This window comes from Agrilus planipennis, unplaced genomic scaffold (genome assembly GCF_000699045.2).
Source record: "Agrilus planipennis isolate EAB-ADULT unplaced genomic scaffold, Apla_2.0 scaffold101, whole genome shotgun sequence".
NCBI classification, from domain to species: domain Eukaryota; kingdom Metazoa; phylum Arthropoda; class Insecta; order Coleoptera; family Buprestidae; genus Agrilus; species Agrilus planipennis.
Genome location: NW_020438899.1, coordinates 434,020 through 453,761, shown reverse-complemented (window position 1 = coordinate 453,761; position 19,742 = coordinate 434,020). Strand labels below are relative to the sequence as shown.

The 19,742-nt window shown below is 33.0% G+C and overlaps 1 protein-coding gene across 10 annotated transcripts in view; it reads right to left on the bottom strand.

Annotated features, from left to right (window-relative positions):
• LOC108735605 (FH1/FH2 domain-containing protein 3) overlaps window positions 1–19,742 on the bottom strand; it is a 73,669-nt gene that overhangs the window by 19,316 nt on the left and 34,611 nt on the right. For 9 of the 10 annotated variants that reach the window (XM_018467633.1, XM_018467630.1, XM_018467631.1 and 6 more), the window contains one exon: window positions 13,295–13,404. In XM_018467633.1, coding sequence (XP_018323135.1) covers window positions 13,295–13,404 — 110 coding nt within the window. Of the gene's footprint in view, window positions 1–9,244; window positions 9,570–13,294; window positions 13,405–19,742 lie in introns of those variants that run through there. The other variant, XM_018467639.1, reaches the window with a different exon arrangement.

Here is a 19,742-nt window from a genome sequence, read left to right as displayed (position 1 = left end):
AATAGGCGAGATATGTTGATACGACACCTTCTCAGACATGAAGGTCTATTGAGAAACATATTAGACTTATTAGAGGCAGAAACAAGAGTTAGCAGCAGTAGAGGTAGACCTAGATTAGGTTACTCTTCGTAAATAGTTAAGGATGTGGGTTGTTCTAGCTCTAGGGAAGTGTTAAGATTAGCTCAGGATAGCAAGGGGTGGATGTAGGTGTCCAACCAGTCTTAAGACTGACGACCTTATGATGACGAATAAATTAATAACAATGCAGAATGTAGTTGTCTTAATTAACTGTTACTTCAGGTCGTAGCAATTGGAATTTCTTATTCTGCAACTCTTGCCACGTGGGCTCGCATCAAATATCCTCATTTGGTTGACATTGCTTATGCCTCCAGTGGCCCACTTAAATCAAAACAGGATTTCTATGGTAAGTTCATTCATTCGACAATGTAGGTGGTACTGATTTAAGTCTTTTGTAGTACGTCTTAAATTTTTATAGCACTACTTTAAATTGTTTATACGTTTATTGAATAAAATAATTCGAAGTGGTCTGTATTCTGTCGAAACTGCCTGACGCGAATCGCGATTTCGATTTTTTTGGATCTCATCAGCGCGGCGCAGGCAGCTTCGACAGAACACAGACCAACTTTTACCTGCTGCCTTAACAGCGCGTTTTAGAAAATACGACAAATGGCGCTGTAAACGTCACCTGTAGTACAGTGCTACATTTTAGGATTTCGTATATGGATATCTACTTGCTGAAACGAATCCCGGCGTAGCTCACCTCAACGTGGTAGGCACGTTACCATAATCGAATAGTAGATATCCATATATTTAAATGGACCTTGCTGAAGCATACGTAATCCTAAAATGTAGCACTGTACTACAGATGGCGTTTACAGCGCCATTTGTCGTATTTTCTGTAACGTTTATGATTCGCATTCCCAACTCAGAAGGCAGAGAGACGTTGTAATAGGCATATGGTTCTTTATGAATGCTGCTACAAAGAACTCTGTCGAGTTGTCGATTATTAAAATTGGCGAACCACTATTTGTGTTTTATTCTACCTTTAATGCAAGCAGTATGTAATTATAGTTCCGACTAAACCTTACCAAATTGTCACTGAAGATACTGCCAGCATTTCTTTTGTGACTTATACTTTATGAAGATTGGAAAAAACTTTAGCGGTTGTTGTAGAGCAAACAAAATAACTTAAACCCCAACGCGAAAACACGACAGTAACAAGGTTACCTTCAGGGACTGAAAAGTGCTTCGTACAGCTAAACTGTCTTGTTTTCGCGTTGGGGTTTGAGCTATTTTGTTTGTTCTACTTATCCTTTGTATACAAATTTGTCACAATAATCACAGGTTGACTTAGTTCATGTAGCATACAGCTGCTTTATTGATTTAAAATCACCTAATTTCGAAATACCTACCCTCAATTTAAAATATACTTTAGTTTAGCAATTTTAACTGAAAATGTTTGTAATCGTCTCACTTTAGAATATTACGAAGTAATCAACGACAATCTGGCTCTCGCTTCATCATCATGTTTGAATGTGATTAGATCAGCAACTTCGGAAATTGAGAGTTTACTTGAAACCGATGAAGGTATTGCCAATGTGTCAAAGTTATTCAAGTAAGTAGTNTGAATACAGTAAAAGTTCTTTATTCACGGTTTTCTTATTCGCGTTTTCATTATTAGCGGGTAAAAAAAAAATACAACCCAGTTCCCGTATTCGCAGCTAAAATTTCAATATTCGCGGATGCAATCGGTAAAAATTGACCGCAATAGACCGCTCGAGCCTAGTGTGAATTTTTCCGAAAACATGAATTTCTATTCTAAACATTTTGATTTAACGCTGCGAGATAAATAAGTGATTTTTTGTATACTAACAGACAAAGGTTCACACTAGCTCGGTACGTTTTCGGTTTTCATTAATATTGTCATTAAAAGCTTTTACAAGTGCTTAAAGTTGATGCTTCTTGTAGGACATGTATTTTCAATAGAAATTAAAAAAAATTAAAAATGACCTTCGACAGGCGTTAGAACAAAGCTTTATCTATCTTACTACAAAATTTCAGACCTCTGTTCCAAACATTAAACTCATGATATCTAGAACCGATAAGCATGTTTTTAGTCTATGGCGCATGTACTACTGAATCCCCTTAGTGTATCGGCATCTTTTGAGAGTATGTACTGTTGGTACGTGCCTAGGCAGCTTTTATAAAAGATGTAACCGAGTAGACTAATTGAAAATTCAAAACAAGAAAAAATCATTAAATTTTTTAAACCCTTGTCTAAAGTTGATTATAACGATTAATTTTAATTGCGAATTTCTCAATAAATTGATTTTATTCTGATACATATTGGTTTTATTTTGGAACCTTAAAAAACATCCCCTATGATTCCATACTAATTACCTTTCCTTATCCACGCTTTCTGTATTCGCGGCATATTTATGGAACGTATAACTCGCGTATAAAAAACTTTTACTGCAGTATATATCAGAATGCCATATACATTTTTAATTATTCTATGAATTCATAAAAAATTGCATTAAATCATGCCTAATATGGGTTTCATAGGTACCACACACACTGTATTGTAAATAAGGCTATGAAAAACATATATTTTTTATTCAGAAGTTCCAAAGAATTTAAAAATGTTAATACGTTTGTTGTACTCTACATTAGTTTAGTACAATCGTTACTAAATTATGGTTTTGTTATTTGGTCCCCCCGTATCTTGTATGATATATGATTCTAATACAATTGATCAAATTCAGCAAGTTCCCTGCGACTAATGTCATTCATGTTAGGTACAAAGATGACTAGGTCATCATAATTACACGTTACTTGCTGGAAGTTTGAGTATTTGTTCTCTGAGTTCCTTTAGGACTTTAGGTTGTACATTGATGTATCTTTTTCTTGAAACGAATCTATTCTTTTATTGATTGCCTGGCACTGTTACAATTAATTAACTTTCAAGTTCTCTGACGATTATTACAAGGCGATTTTAGTTTACCGTTATGTAACTTATCTTTACAGCGCAACTCACTAATTTACCGTTCATGCAAATTATTTGTCCGATTTACACACTAAATTTGCATTATTGACAAAAAAGCGAAAATACAATTTTATTTTGTAGGCGTGTAGTTAGTTTAACATTAATTTTTAGATAAAATAAGAACCAAACGCGACGTTTTGGCAATTATAATCGTTAAATATGTAATCATGACAAGAAATCGCAGTTTATCCTACAATAGTGCAGCTATTGTCACCTTTACTAGTTTTAAAAGCCATAATTACAATACGCAACAAATAATTGACAAAAATATATACTAAAATAGCATGTTAAACGGAGATTATCTAAGATACACGTGATACTTTGAATATTCCCAGACCTTTCAGAACCTTCCATTTCGGTGGTGTGTGAACAGTGATGGCTTCATGTTGTGATCTTGTTTGTAAAAATTAGAAATTAAAATGGTTGACTATCTGGTACGTCAGTCATATTTAAACAATTAATATAACACATTTTATGTAGATACATATTGTATTTAGTTGAAAAGGGAAAAAGTCAACAATATCACGATTAGATTCGGAACAATTCGGAGAGAAGGAAGATTAGTGATGCACGGAGAAAACAAAATTTTTATGACAACGCAAAAATTACAATTTTCGATTGTAAATGACTGAATTTGTCGTAGAAATAGTAGAATTTGTAAGGTAACTTGTAATAATCTCAATTTCGACATGTTTCTTTAAAAATTATTTCAAGTTTCTCAACTATTGTAATTTAATTTGTAATATCAACTAAAATACCTAGTAAATTTACTTCTGCTGGGTTTTATTTTTACAAATTCGGGTCCAAAATATTTTCGGTTACGAAGCAACGCGCTAGTGGGATAAATATCGCTTTAATATTTAGGTAAATTTTCCTTTTCCATTTTCTCCGCGAGGAAAGCTCTGTTACTGCGTTTACTCATTTAAGATGGTTGCAGTACACTAAAGTGCCTCTAGAGAAGATTCTTCAAGTATATTATTATTTGACAATTTATAGGCCTGTAGACAAACCCATTAAATTTTCATATCCCGTCTGATTAAAATAACCGCTTTTAACTTATATTTTGAAACCCTCACTAAGTAAATGTCATGAAACTTTTGAACATTTTTACCATAACTCGCCATATTTGCCATTTAATTTAATGTTTTTTTACGAATATTTGTCATAATATTCTGTAACGTGTTCGACTAGTAGGTAATTTACTACTCAGGTTAATCTCCATAAAATAATTGTAAAATTTACTTATTTTTTTTAACGTTGATTTACTTAACCTACTGAAAATAAGGGTTAACTTCATATTTTTGCTTAATCTACATCAAATACATGTAAAATTTACACATTCAAAAGTTAAATGAAAAGAAACATTGGTATGACTACTAGAAAAACATCTAAAGTTCACTACAAATGAATGTACATTTTACATTCAGTATATTCCCAATTACTAACGTAAGTAAATAAAAAACGTTTAACCAACGAGTTTTTTGTTAAAACTTGATAAACTGTAATTGTTGAATTTTACTAAAACCCAAGGATGTCAAGTTTACTTTACTACAAATTGTAGTGGACCTCCTGGTACTATTTTTTGTTGTTACTGTGTACATGATATTTTTGGTAATAGTGAATTCATCGCTTTTTTTTTAAGAAGTCTAAAGAACTTTCACACTATTCACATAGTGCTAGTAAACTGAAATGCAATCAGTTCTTATTTCCGTATTTCATGAGCGTTACTCTTTTACCTAATTAATATTCCTTATTTACAATTTTTTATATATTGTCAGATTAGGAAGCCAGTGTGGTAGCATATTGTTTTTGTTTTTTTTTATAATGTAGAAGGGTTATTTGACCAGCAAATTTTGATAAAAGAATAAAAAAAAAATTAATATAAAATTTATTGCAAATATGTAAATTTTAGAATAAACAATTGATAGCTAACTTCGAACATTTAAATATAATTTAAACTATGCATATACGTGATAATCAATACATTAATTCGCCACGACTCCTGGGATATATCAATGGTTCTATAGATGCGGAGGTTAATAAATCATTCCCTGAGTGACACATATTTGCGAACAGAAGTTCAAAAATTTTCGAGAATAATGAACTGTTCCAGAAAATTCGATGACAATATTAATAGACCTTTGGATGACACCCGAAGTTATTTAGTTAGTATATGGACAGCTGATTACTAATACAAATAAACAGTGTGAATTGCGTGGGAATACCCAGGGATAAAAATACAGTAAGAAATAAATAAGCTTTTATAAATACAGTGTGATATAAATGAGTAGTAGTTTAAGTGTCTACTTATAGTGTTATCGTGTGAATAAATTGTGTGTAATATAAATACCCGTTAAATAAACAAAGCAATAACTAGAAAGTTCGTTACAATAGGAATTACTTATAGTAAAATATTTGGCTGTTTTTCGCTCAGAATTCTTTCGGATAAAACTGATTGACGTGAAACTTGGGTAGTGGAAACCATTACATTCAAAATACAATATGCTATAGGAATAAATTCCAAGTCAGTAGTTTTTGAGTTATTCGTGATTGAAAATATTATGATTCTTCATTTACAATATGCTTATTTTAAAACTATTTTTCCTTAATAACTGGAAAACTACATTTTATCAAAAAACTTATTAACTAGAAAATAGTTTATAAAACTACAAATCAAATGTTTTTTAATTTATTTCTGTTGATGTAGATAATACGAACTGAGTTATGGCTCATTGAATGCGATTTTTTGTTTGCAGAAAACTGAATTTGAACATTTTTACTTACGATTAAATAACTAGTGTTCAATTTTTTTAAAACAGAGATGAGAAGAGTACAAGTACTGTGGATTCAGAGATCTTTAAAACATTTGTTTTACTTTTTTTTTAATGCAACTGGAAGATTCTTCCGTTTTCAGAAATATCTCATTTTTCTCGTGTTTTTATATCATATTGTAAAAATGCCTAAATAAGTTTTATGAAACACAAATTACACCTATTATTATGGTTAAAACATTTACGATATTTAATAATGAAGTAACGTATTTTTAAATTTTTAGATCGACAATTTGAAGAATTACTATCACTTCGCTTTTCTGGCGTTTCTCATTTAGCGAATATCAATCACAGGAACACCTGAATATATTTACTTATACACGTAAGTCAAATATGGTTAAGATCATAGTCATTTAAGACAACGCGACGTAACAGCATAAAAAGCTGAACACGTTACTGTTAGAAATACGCTTATTGGGTCGCATTTTCAAAATTTAGGTTGGTTGTTTGATATAATAACAAAAGACGACACGTTATCGGTGCACTAAGTTTATTCGGTATGGACACTAATTATATACTATATACAAAGAAAAATTAAAAAAGACAAGTTCGCACACCACACACTGCTTCGATATACAAGCACACACAAAATACCCGATAGAAAATATACAATATGACAAATAAATCGACAAGCACACACACAATGAAAAATATACAATATAAATAACCCCGACAAGCACACACACAATGAAAAATATACAATATAAATAACCCCGACAAGCACACACACACTGAAACCATACAATATATATATACAAAACTTCGAGACAAAAAGAACCGGATATATCTATCTCTCTCTCCCTTGCCGCTGGTGGGTGGAATGTCAGAGATAGGCGAAATAACACACATGAAAAAAAATAGAGGATGATTAGTAGCTCGGAGGTTAGTATCTCTCTCTCCCTTGCCGCTGGTGGGTGGAATGTCAGAGATAGGCGAAATAACACACATGAAAAAAAAATAGAGGATGATTAGTAGCTCGGAGGTTAGGATCTCTCTCTCCCTTGCCGCTGGTGGGTGGAATGTCAGAGATGGTTTTTGATTGCGCTGGGACCAGTATTTATACCAACCTGAGGTAATGAAAAGGGGTGGAATGTAGAGGGGTTGAAGGTGGGGTGATGAAGTGGGGTAAAATTGGTTAAAGAATGAACGAATGTGAGATAACGGGTACTTAGGGAAAAAAAATGAAAAAAATGATGCTGGGAACGAACGTGGCATACTCGAAAACCTAGGATTAAAAAAAAAGAGCAAGTCTGTACGATAACTAGAAGAGAAAACAGAAATTGAAAGAAAGATAGAATTTATAGTGCGGGAAATAAGTAAAGAAATAAATAGAAAATAAAAAAAGGAAATAGATGTCTAGACAAAAAACCAGTTAATGAAAAAAAGAAAAATATTAAAAGAATTGAATAAAATTTAGTTTTCGAAATATGCCTCATGTAGGGGTTGTTGTTGGTAACGGTGAAACTTGTCGGACGGGTTGATAAGGGAAGTAGGTAGGTAAACATACCGGTCGACGAGTCTGGGTTTCGTGGAACAAATTTTGCATGTACTTTCCTACCAGGTACAACATGTTTATTCTTCGACTGACGAAAGTACTGGTTAATATATTCCATGGTAAAGTGTGTAGAAGGGTGGTCTGAATTCTTCTAATTTTTCGCAAGTAAAAGTCGATTAGATCGGGATTTCGTTAAAATCATTTTTCAATTTTAAAAAGGTAGTAAAATTCAATACAAAAAACAAAATACTGATGTGACTTTAAATGAAACTGAAAATGTGTATGTTTCAACACTTTTTTTTTAAATAAGATAATATAAAATTGACTACTCTGCTCATTAATCTAAGAAATGTAAATATCATACATATCTGAATAAATGTTAAGAATTAAAAACTAAATTGTAAGAATTGTGTTATTATTTACATTTTTTGATGACTACAATATCGTCAAGTAGAAAAACGCTTTGATACAATCACACGGAGACAAGAACAAGTAGATATAGTTTGTCCAACCCATTACATTTCTTGTGATGTTTGAAAAATCTTCAATAAAAATATAAAAAGATTAAATGTTATGTTAACAAGAACTATCATAAATGTATATAATACACCGTCATCGAATTAAGACTGACTTGTTAAAATAAAGTTGGCTTCATTCCGAGAAAGAAGCAACTAAATACTCTGTTTTATATTTAGGCCGGCCAAATGGTTGAGAAAAAGGAAATGGATTAACATTTTGGGTAAATAGCACTTATTTTTAATATGTAGGGGATGTAGTGGTGAGATAAAACTCAGTTTTAGCTGTCGCAACCCCCCTCCCCCTTATCCATGTAGCCGCATTTTGAAAAATTTCAAATATCTATAAAGCAATAAGTTCTGCGTATATTACGGTAAATAAACATGCATTGGCTAGGTTTTAATGGGTGGATAATGATTGAGAAGGTTATCCTGATTAAAATTTATATCAGCGGAACCTCCTAAACATATCCTAATTTTTAAGAAGTAATAATAAAATAAGAAAACTGCGGGGAACACTTATTAACCCAAATTAGTTGTCATTCAGTTGGACATGTTGATAACTAGATAAGGTCCATGTCTCATAATGAAATACATACTTCAGTTAGCAGCAGATATCAGTAGATGGCGATATGCTGCTAAAACTAGATAAATATATCAACTTTCATTTAAAGAGTTCCTTCGATTTCATTGTTGAATTATCGAAACTGTCCATGATATAGATACTAATGGGATTTGGTAGTTTCAATAAATTTTCGACCAAAAACTTATACTATTCTTATGATATCTGGTAAACAGCCCTGTTCAGAATAAAAACTGTTCAAACTAATAAAAGGACAATGAAAACAGATGGTTTAAAAGGGATTCATAGAAACGAATTAAAACAAAATTCCTAAATTAAAATGATTTTAATTTGTAGGTTAATATTTCATAATTAATAAAACATCAAAATACATTCAAAAATCAAAATATACGTTTAATTTAAAAATAGGAGTAGCTAATGTATGGTTCAAATTATTGATGTTCTGATTTTTAAGAAAATGCAAACCACACAGCAAAAGCAAAAAGTCAACTTTTTTTGTAACGAAAATCTTCCTAGAATGTATCCTTCACACTACAGGTAAAATAAGCAATTGGAAGTAAATATAAGTATGCGTAATACCTGAAAGTAGGTAAGAGGAAAGAGGATGAAACATGCACGTGAAGTCATTACTAAAATTATAAAACCTTTAGCGATTTAATGTGACGCTACATGAAAATCAGAGACATGTACGTACAAAAAAAAAAGGTCGTTTACATTATGTATAAACCTGTGTGTATAAATAGCTGTACTTACTTATTAAGCGGTCTTCCACTACGAGGAGCAGAACAGTCGTTAAACGGGAGGTATCCTAAATCGACAACTTTACGTATTTGAACCATTATTAAAATCTAATAATTGTTTAACAATTGAAGGTTGAAACACTGAGAAATGAAATGGTTCCGTTTCACATCGTATTCGAAAGCGTATTAAAATTACAAGTAGCACGCTAGGTATTACCAGCAGTATATCTACCACACATATCTGTAGTAATTATTTAACAAATTATTTAAAGATCTTTCAAATTGCAAATAGTACACAGCAGGGCTATTACTGCAGTAGCTGACCCAAATGATTCTGTTTGCGAGCTTAGAATAAAATGACGCCTTGGACAGGTGTCCAAAAATTGTGAAACTCGCTGGAAATAACCCAGCTACTTTCGGGAAAAATAAGAATCACGTTCTGTTAGTAATATGAACAACGGTCGGGATACCTGCGCGATATACTGAGTGAAAAATATCCTCGACGATGTTTATATTGCTTTTTATCCCTCACATAAATTATCCTATTCATACATGTTATAAATACGTACTTACATATATATTTGAAAAACATATTAAATTAATTTTATTTTCATTTTCTGATGATTTCTTAAAGTGAAAAATGTCACAGAACTTGAATAAGAACTAACTTCTAATCGTCTTAAGAATTTAATCAATTTATTTGTTGTAAATAAAAATTCTGTTTTAAACGAATTATTTATATTTGAAGTCATAAGTTTATAGCTTTTGTGCTTCTGTACGTAAACTAGAACATTTTGATAAGAGTGCATTTCCAAAAAAAAAACAAACCTCGCCCCCTTTCGATTTGGTGCATAAGGTCAGGGACCTCAACTACGAGTCTGAAATTCGCTTGACTTCCGATTCTCGGTTTTCTCGGTAGTAGAACCTACCCCTACACGATATTGTGCACGATATTTCCCACTTATAGATACTGTTAAAAGGCGGAAAACAAATACTCCATGAAATTTTTACGAAGGCTTGAAAATGACTTTCGTAACCCTCCTTTTCCCTAGAACAATTGACAAGCACAACTTTTTCTCATATGTAAACCAAATAATCTTAATGTGATCACTTTAGGATGGTGAGGACCTGACGAGTTATCGACTTTTAATAAATTAAATTAGCACATTCACATTCGTGGATTTTTGAGCATGGCATTGATAAAAACTTGAAAAGCTAAAAAAAATCGAAAGCATTGGTAGTATAGTGTGTAGGTCATAGCAGAAAAAATTAAAAAGCTGCAGTTTCACAAAAAGTATGCCCTTAACTTGAATAGAACAAACTTGACAGGGCAAAGAAAAACAAAACTTCATTGTCCTTAGCCAATATCTTTAGAGGACAGCCAATATCTTTAGAGGACAGCCTACAGCATTAAATGAAAAAAAAAATATGAGATTGCTACAAGATGATGAACCAAAAAGATGTGCCAAAATTACTAATAATATTAAATTAAATGCGTTGCTCCAAGGTGGCGATTTAATTGCCTAAGAAGCTAAGTACCACTCGAAGTGTTATATAAATCTAACAAATAGTAAAAGAGAGCCAAGTGTAGTAAAAGTAGAAGAAGTCGACTCTCTAACTACGAAAGTATGATCTTTGCTTTTGTTGTGCTTCATAAGACAGAAAATTGACGACTGCAAATCTGGAAATCTTTTAGGCGTGGAAAGTAGAGGTCTTCTATATACACATACTACTCGTCTACATGAGACAATTTTCGATCACTTCCCACAACTCAAACCTCATCTTCCAGGTAGAGATTAGTTCCTACACCGAGATGTTGCTAAAATTATTTATGTGTTATTTCTGAAAACCTTGATGTTAATACTGAAGCAAATTAAGAAGGTAACAACTCACAATGAAGTTACTTTTGACGGTTACCTGAATGATGATTAACAAACTGCAAGCGTTCCTTCAGAACTTCTGGTTCCAATATCTTATTACTCCATGGTTACACTTTAGGTGAGAGCAACCCAGCCGGCTTTGATAATATGTCAATGAATGGTTGTCAACCGTAGTAAAAATAAAATGGCAACATTGTTATTAATTCAAAAATCATGAACCACCTACTCCAATATACCTAGGCTTATTTGTTTTTGGGAGAATACGAAATAACACAATAATTGAATACAGTTAAGGAAAAAGGTTTCTCAATTTCACTAAACAGCTAGTGTAACTTACATGGTGATTCTAAGAGCTTAAAAGGATGTCATGTGCCTCCTTTAATATTCTTCATGGTGTGATTTGTGCGTACGACAATATTGATCGTAACTACAGCAGCATAATTTCGGAATCACCTTTCCACGGAATATCAATCTCTATCTTTCAAATTCTTTCCAAAGGAGAAGGTGGCATGCCTTGTAAAACTGTCACAAGCATGTTTTGTATTGATCAAAGTAATAGAAAAGTGTCGCAGCTTTCAGATAGTTACAATTATTGTGAAGTCTATAACACTGATAGCTTTGCTAAGAGTAATTCCCTTTTATCCTTATTTAATGAAAGTTCTTCTTCATCGGCTATGCCAAAGCATGCAATAGCATAAATAGGGAAAAATATTATATTTTTAAATCCAGAACAAACTCACATGTACTAGTCCATATATTTAATTTAACTGAATCCATCCGTAGAACTAGCCCGATTTTTAAAATCAAACGAATTGCGTAATCATGTTTTAAGTTTTTCAAATAGAGCAGGCCTTTTTGAAAGTACTTGGTTAGATTCTGGCAAACTCTGGAATTAAGATAGAAGCAGACGCGGAAACGTGTAATAAAATTACCCAAGTCACAAAAGCAGGAGCAATGAATTAGAAGATTATTACTGTTTGATACAGGCTGGGGAAAGAAGCATTTACGCAAGGAAATCCACAGATTTCTTGTAAAGAATGGATTGAAGAAAAACATAGCATTCAATGTGCATGAATACTTATTCAAAAAACCAACAGTCCTTTTTCTGCATTCGCTATGGATCAAGCTCACGAGCAGAATAACGCCCATATAAAAGGAAATGATGGTGCTGCAGGTCTGTTGCAAGATCCAGCCATGCTGAGAAAATGGATGCTGTCCGGCCACAATTAGCATTCTCGGTAAGTTTAAGTCAACAAGTAAAACTATCAGTAGTGAAAGGCCTTCCTTTCTTTAAATACCGAGAGAAAAGTACGTGTATATACTCCTCTTAAACAAAATCGGACTATGCCCTTTCGGAGTTGAAATGATGTTCAGTTTTTCTCTAAAGCTGAAAGAATCCGTTGATCCACTACAATTTAACGGATTTTGTGATACAATTATTTACGATGGAGCTGCATCAGCACATGCTCTTCCAGTCAAAATATCACGGACTTTTGACAATTACTGCAATACGGAATTCAAAAACAGTATTTTAAATGATGGTGAGATGTTCTATGCAAACAGAATAATATATACTCTGTATATTGAAATACTTTTCCAAAATTTTCCCTGAAGAAAAGGGAAAGAACCGTTGGTCTTCATTGCCAAGTAGCACAAGAAAATTAGTACTAAAAAATTGGAATGACTTTCTCTGGTTCGAAAAAAATAAGAGAGCACTCTTCAAAATACTTGTAAAACATGCATTTTTGAAATTTAATTTGGTTCATGTCATTACTGAGATGGATGGCATCATTCGTTTTTTTTTTGGCAGAATAAAAATTTAATTGATGGGGTGAAAGCTACCTTTTGGCAGCAAGTTTGAGCACAGAAAATGGAACATTCTCATGAAAAAATGCAGTACTCTTTGGCGGGGGTATCAGATACCCTCTCCTACTTTCACTTGATCGCACGTAATGAGATTAAAATTATGATAGTTTGAATACACCACACCATACCTCCCATAAAGGTGCATACGTATAACACGATTAGTATTCATATTGTCTCTCAGCTAATCTTTTATACATTTATGTATGAGTATACTCATGGAAAATATTAACGTTTTTGATACCCGTTGTAAACATGTGTGGGATTTCTCAGGATTATTGTTTTCTTGACTATATTTACAAAAAAGCAGTTTTACTTACTTTGACTGAAATCCTTCAAATTCTTCATTTTGTTCACTTATAGAGGCATCCAGATCAAGATAAGCTCCATAGTCTCCATCTTTGTAAAGCTGAATAGCAACATCATCCAACTAGAACAAAAATAATATTTATTTAAATTATTTGGTTACGCCATCTTAAGGCAATTTTTACGCATTACTTGTTCAATTATACTCCCATATTAATAACATTAGGTAAGCATTTAACAGTAATAATGATCTAGATAGAATAATACAGATGTTGTCTAAAAAGCATATCATTAACAAAGAAGTGGGCGCGCAATTTAGAATAGGAGTGAGCTAGCTTAACCGCAATAAAATTTTCAAAATGCTTATTTACATTGAGCATTTATTATACACAAATGACTAATTAAATGGGCGCGACATCTAAAAGTTACAATTAAAAAGAAATATTCCAACCCTATATAATTATTAAGCATTTAAGGGCAAGTCTGGCAGATCATGTTTGGCTCGGATGAGTAATTCACCTTAGGCAATCTGGAGGGGATAACGAAAGATAAAACAAAATAATATTGTTGAAACTATTAGTATCTTTAACTGCATGTTTTTGATTAAAAAAAAATAGGCTAAATCATTTTCGAATCTATTTTTTAGGGATGAAATAAGTTGGTCAAACATCTTAAAGAAAGATTATTTGAAAAAATGTTTCGGGATTGTGAATTCATGCGTATCAGTTGCTCATCGCCACCCAAATTGAATTATTTCTAAACTTCTCATTGACGCAACAATTTGAACGCTTTTCTTCCTGAAATTTACCATTTAAAACGTCAGTAATCGCTTCAATCTTTTTATATGATTAGATCACGTAGGGATCAGAGTAATTAGACCAAATGTCCTTTCTTAGGGTTTGATCTTCAGCTTTTGCTATTTTAAAAGTATACCGATACGGGATTTCTCAGAAATTTGAACAAAAGTCCAATATGACCATGTTTAATATTACCAGCTGTAGATAAATTTTGCCCTACCAACCTCAATTGACGTTTGGATACTGTTAAAAAACATCAAGCGATACTTTTTCAATAGATCGTATATTGAAATTAACAGGTCAATTAAAAAGTCCCCGGCCTAAAATAGTAAAACACATTTTTTTGCAAAATTCGTTTTTTTTTGTTCAACATAATTCCCTTCAAGGGTGATACACTGATTATAGCGATCCTCCAACTTTTCGATACCATTTTTGTAGTACGATTTGTCCTTTGCTTCAAAATAGGCCTCAGTTTCGGCGATCACCTCTTCATTCGACGAAAATTATTTCCCAACGAGCATTCTTTTGAGATCTGAGAACAGGAAGTAGTCGCTGGGGGCCAGATCTGGAGAATACGGTGGTTTCGGAAGCAATTCGAAGCCCAATTCATGAATTTTTGCCATCGTTTTCACTGACTTGTGAGACGGTGCATTGTCTTGGTGAAGCAGGACTTTCTTTTTCTGCAAATGCGGTCGTTTCTCGGCGATTTCGTCCTTCAAACGGTCCAATAATCCAATATGTAATAGTCGCTGATGATGGTCCTTCCTTTTTCAAGGTAGTCAATGAAAATTATTCCATGCGCATCCCAAAATATAGACGCCATAACCTTGCCAGCCGACTGTTGCGTTTTTGCACGCTTTGGAGCGGGTTCATCGTATGCAGTCCACTCCGATGACTGTCGATTGGACTTCGGAGTGAAATGATGGAACCATGTTTCATCCATTATCACATATCGACGCAAAAACTCGGGTTTATTACGCGTGATCATCTTCAAACACTGCTCTGAATCATCAACTCGTCGTTGTTTTTGGTCAAAAGTGAGCTCGCGCGGCACCCACTTTGCACAGAGCTTTCTCATACCCAAATATTCGTGAATGATGTGATGTATACGTTCCGTTGATATCTGTAGAGTGTCTGCTATTTCATTCAATTTCAATTTACGGTCATTCAAAATCATTTTGTGGATTTTTTTAATGTTTTCGTCCGTAACAGCCTCTTTTGGGCGTCCACTGCGTTCACCGTCTTCAGGGCTCATTTCACCACGTCTAAGCTTAGCATACCAATCCTTGATGGTTGATTTTCCTGCGGCAGTGTCCGGAAATTCGTTATCAAGCCAAGTTTTTGCTTCAACTGTATTTTTTCCCTTCAAAAAGCAATATTTTATCAACACGCGAAATTCCTTTTTATCCATTTTTTTCACAATAACAAAAGTTGCTTCACTAAAAATGCTATAACTCACAAACTAATGATCCGACAGCCGTCAAATTTATAGACGCGTTTTTTGAAGGTTAGGACTAACTGAAAATCATATGGATTTAGTTCTGGTGCCGCCATCTATGTGTCAGGCCGGGGACTTTTCAATTGACCCTAGTATTTTTTAAAATGGTTATTTTCACGGTAGGTAAGTCGTAAATTTAGAGAATCTTGCATCCACGAAGCATTCTAGTTTCTCGATGTAAATCCAAATTCAATAATGCTCATGTCTGATGTGCATAATTATAAAATGACGTAAACGTTCCGGGTGATTAACTGATAATTTCTCCAAAATAACATTACTTTTCGACCTTGTCAACTTTGTATCTACTATAATTTCGAGTGAGACTATTGTAGGCATTTTAAATGGAGATTAAAACTTACTGTAAATGTACCGCAAATTAGCCGTGAAGGTCAAAAATTTGCCGGGACCAGGGAAACCCGAACACCGGTTCGCCTCGCAGCTTAAAGTTAGCATGCAAATAACTGAAATTTCGTTAAGAAAACTGACGCCTGGGGAGCATCCAGGAGCAGTCAAAACGAACTTTGCCGAATAGGATTGAGTTACAAGGTCTCCTATGCTCTGCCGTACTATCCTCTGAACGGAAAAGAGGAGATATCAAATTCGAATCAACTGAAAGCTACCTTTTCAAAAAAAACAAATGTCATTATCATGCTTATTGTAAGAAAAAGGGCTTTGTCGGTATGTTCGAAAGTTCGGTTCAATGGACTTATTTTGATTCCTGGAATTAACCTGTGGCTGCTCTTTACAATAAATTAATCATACAATAAGAACAAAATTGATAATTACAGGCGTCAAATGCAGAATGATTTGCCTTTAACTACAAAATTGCCATGCTCGGCTGAAATTCCTTTTTGGAATGGCATCATATCATTTCCATTTTAGGCTGTTTTTTATAGAAAGTTTTAGTAAATATCTACGATATGATTAAAGTCTAAATATAGAGACAACATTAGAAAACAAGAAGAATAAAATACTTAAAACATTGTTATTATTAGCTAGAAATAGAATTAAAACCATAATACTTCACACATCTGCCCAAGTACATATTAACTTATCCCTTTGGGATAACTAGTTGGTCAGGCACACACACATTACCAACCTGCTATCATACCAGTAAATCTTGATTCAGATTTCAAACCGCCAACACAAACTGAAAAATAAAAATCCAACACTGAGAAGTGAAAATCGAAAGCATGTCACGGAAAATTCCCAAACCAACAACAATAAGAAGATAACCCAACGTCGAATAAATGGTTAAAGGAAATATATTCTCAGAAACTGAAGCGGTTTATGATTTCGATACAAAAGGCATAGCGTTGCTAAACAAATACACTCACTTTATTAAACAAGTACAAACTTATAGACGAGAAAGAGTATCACACCATAAATGTATACTATATCTAATCAGTATTCCGAAATATTTGAAAGGTAGCATCTGAAGACAGTATAGATCGCATCTCGTTATAGCGCAAAAACGTAGGTGAAACTATAACAAAAACTATCCGAGTTAACGAACCGTCAATATTTGAGGACACTCGCCAGGGTGGCAGCTATGTTATCTTATCGCCCTTCATTACCGCAAGCCTCAAGCGATGAAACACACGCACCTACTCGTGACATTGGCAGCGGCTGACACACAGACAGGCCAATTGCAAGTGATAACTATCAGTTTAGCCACCAGTCCGTAGTTATCATTCGACTGTTAACGTTACTGTTATTACCATAAAACAGAAAAATAACTGTTATTTTGAAGAAAATCCTTAATTAATTGTTTGATATTAGATATGTCATTTAGTTTTTAGAGTAATAACTGATATGTAACTCTAGCTGCCTCAACTCTTTGACGTAATAATAAATGAACATTTTTACCGCTGATTTTTTTAATAAGTTTCTTGATATACGTTAGTAGTTTTCGATTTATTTATATTTATTTTTATTTTTTTTACTGTAGGTATGTGACATACTGAATAATATAAAGAACAATTAAGTCCGATTTAAATTATTAAGTATGCGAACTAAATTAAATCAAACCATTATAACTCTTCCATTGCTTAAAAAGATTAAGAACACATACCGTTTCTATCCCTCATAAGGTCTTATTTATCTACTGTAACAGAAAGTAAACCAATGTTTCGTTATAACACGATTATGTCCTTAATGCTATAAAGTACACAAACATTTATAATTAAATTTAAAGGAGGCAATCCCATTTATATCTAACGTCATAGCAAACAGTACAGGTAATGTTTCAGAAAATTTACGCTTCGAAGCATACGAGTTTGGGTAATTATTAAGAATTTGTTGCTTCCTTTGTTTCTTCAATTACATTTTATATTATAACTATGACGTAAAAAACACTAAGCAGTTACAATACTCGATTACATTCTTATGAGTTTTTCCCAATTGTTAAAAAAAAAATTAAATGTAGAGAGTTGAACATAAAGCATTTTCAATTTATGTCCGAGAACATAAGCGGTTATCGCGCTATTTAAATTTGTCCTACTTATATGCTAATAATCAATACCAACTGGAACCTACCAACCTACATTTAGTGAAGAGTGTAATAATCTTTTTGTTGGATTCTGTAATTGTTTCATCCACTGGATTTTATGTAAATTCCCTTTCAAAACTCTTTAAGAGTCAATAAGAAATAGGCGAGATAAGTTAGTAGAACACCTTCTCAGGCATGAAGGTCTAGTCAGAGACAATGGGAAGATTAGCTCATGGTAGGAAAGAGTGGAGATACGTGTCCAACCAGTCTTTGGATTGACAACCTTATGATGATGAGAGTGGGTTATATTTTTTTAAATGAAATGTTATTTAATTTTATCTCAACAAAAGCATTAGGTGGTGAAGCAAGATCAATTCTTGTTTTACATCAACTTGTAAAATAAATTTGAAAATCCTAGATTAGAACAGTAACTCTTCAACTTAATCAAAATTATGAACAGTATGTTGAATAAATAAAGAATATGCTAAATTCATTGAAAGAGCATATTTAATCAAATACAAAAACAGATTTAATTGTGCCAAACAAAATTACATTCAAAATAGTAGAGATATACAGTCGCTCCTGTCAGCTCAGCCTTTGGAAATGACATAGTATCCGAAGCATTTTATCAAGTAGAATAATAATATCTTTCCGAAACGAAAAGCTGCTATTTTCAATATATTAAGTGTAAAGTTACAATCTATAGAGAAATTGAAAAATAAACAACGTTTATAGTAGGTACATGAGATCTCTCTTGAACACATTATAAATATGGACTTCCTCAATTTTAGATGCTTGTATTAGTAGTTTTGATGATAAACTCAGTGCTTACTTAATTTTCCAGTAAGTCCTGTCCAAATGCTTATATGCGTATACTTATAAAGTCCAGTTCGCTTCAGTCCCTGAAGAAGATAACCTTGTTACCGAAAAGTGCTTCGGACAACTACAGTGTAGTGTTTTGGAGTTGGGGTTTGAGCTATTTTGTTTGTTCTATTATAAAACATAAATGAACAACTTTTTGCCAGACTAGCAAATACTTTCAAATCAAGTCAGTTTAAACCAGAAGATACACCTACGTCCATAAGTACACGTAATACGATACACCAAGACATCAGTTTAAATTATTTCGATAATCACGGATAAAAATCAAATATACTAGACTACATAACAACGAAACTTTCTATAAAAACCGAAAATTCTTGCGAAAGTGATGTTTTTACAGAATGTTCCGAAGAAAACGTAGACCAAAATCGTTATCAACAAGAAAATCAAATATTTCAAATGATAAGCTGCATAAATAATTTTAATTCCCTGTTTATACTTTTAAACTAGCTTAAAGTATCTTCCTTTTTTTTTGGACAAATTCAAAATTTAAACTTTAATATATTCTGGATCTATTTCCTCCATTATTAATCCCGATGAAGCTTATACATTTCTGACTTTACTTATCCATACGAATTTGAAGTAACTGCTTTACAAGCACAGACAGCAGAACTGAATTCGATAACTTTGTAATAAAATGTAGGAATTATCTTATGGTTTGCGAGTACATTTGTTAATGACCCAAAGTTCTTGACTCATTTGTCACATTGACTTACGACTTATTTAAATAGCCTTAACAGGCAATGGGCCAGCAACAAAGCATATTGTAAAAGTACCCGCATGACAAGGGCGTC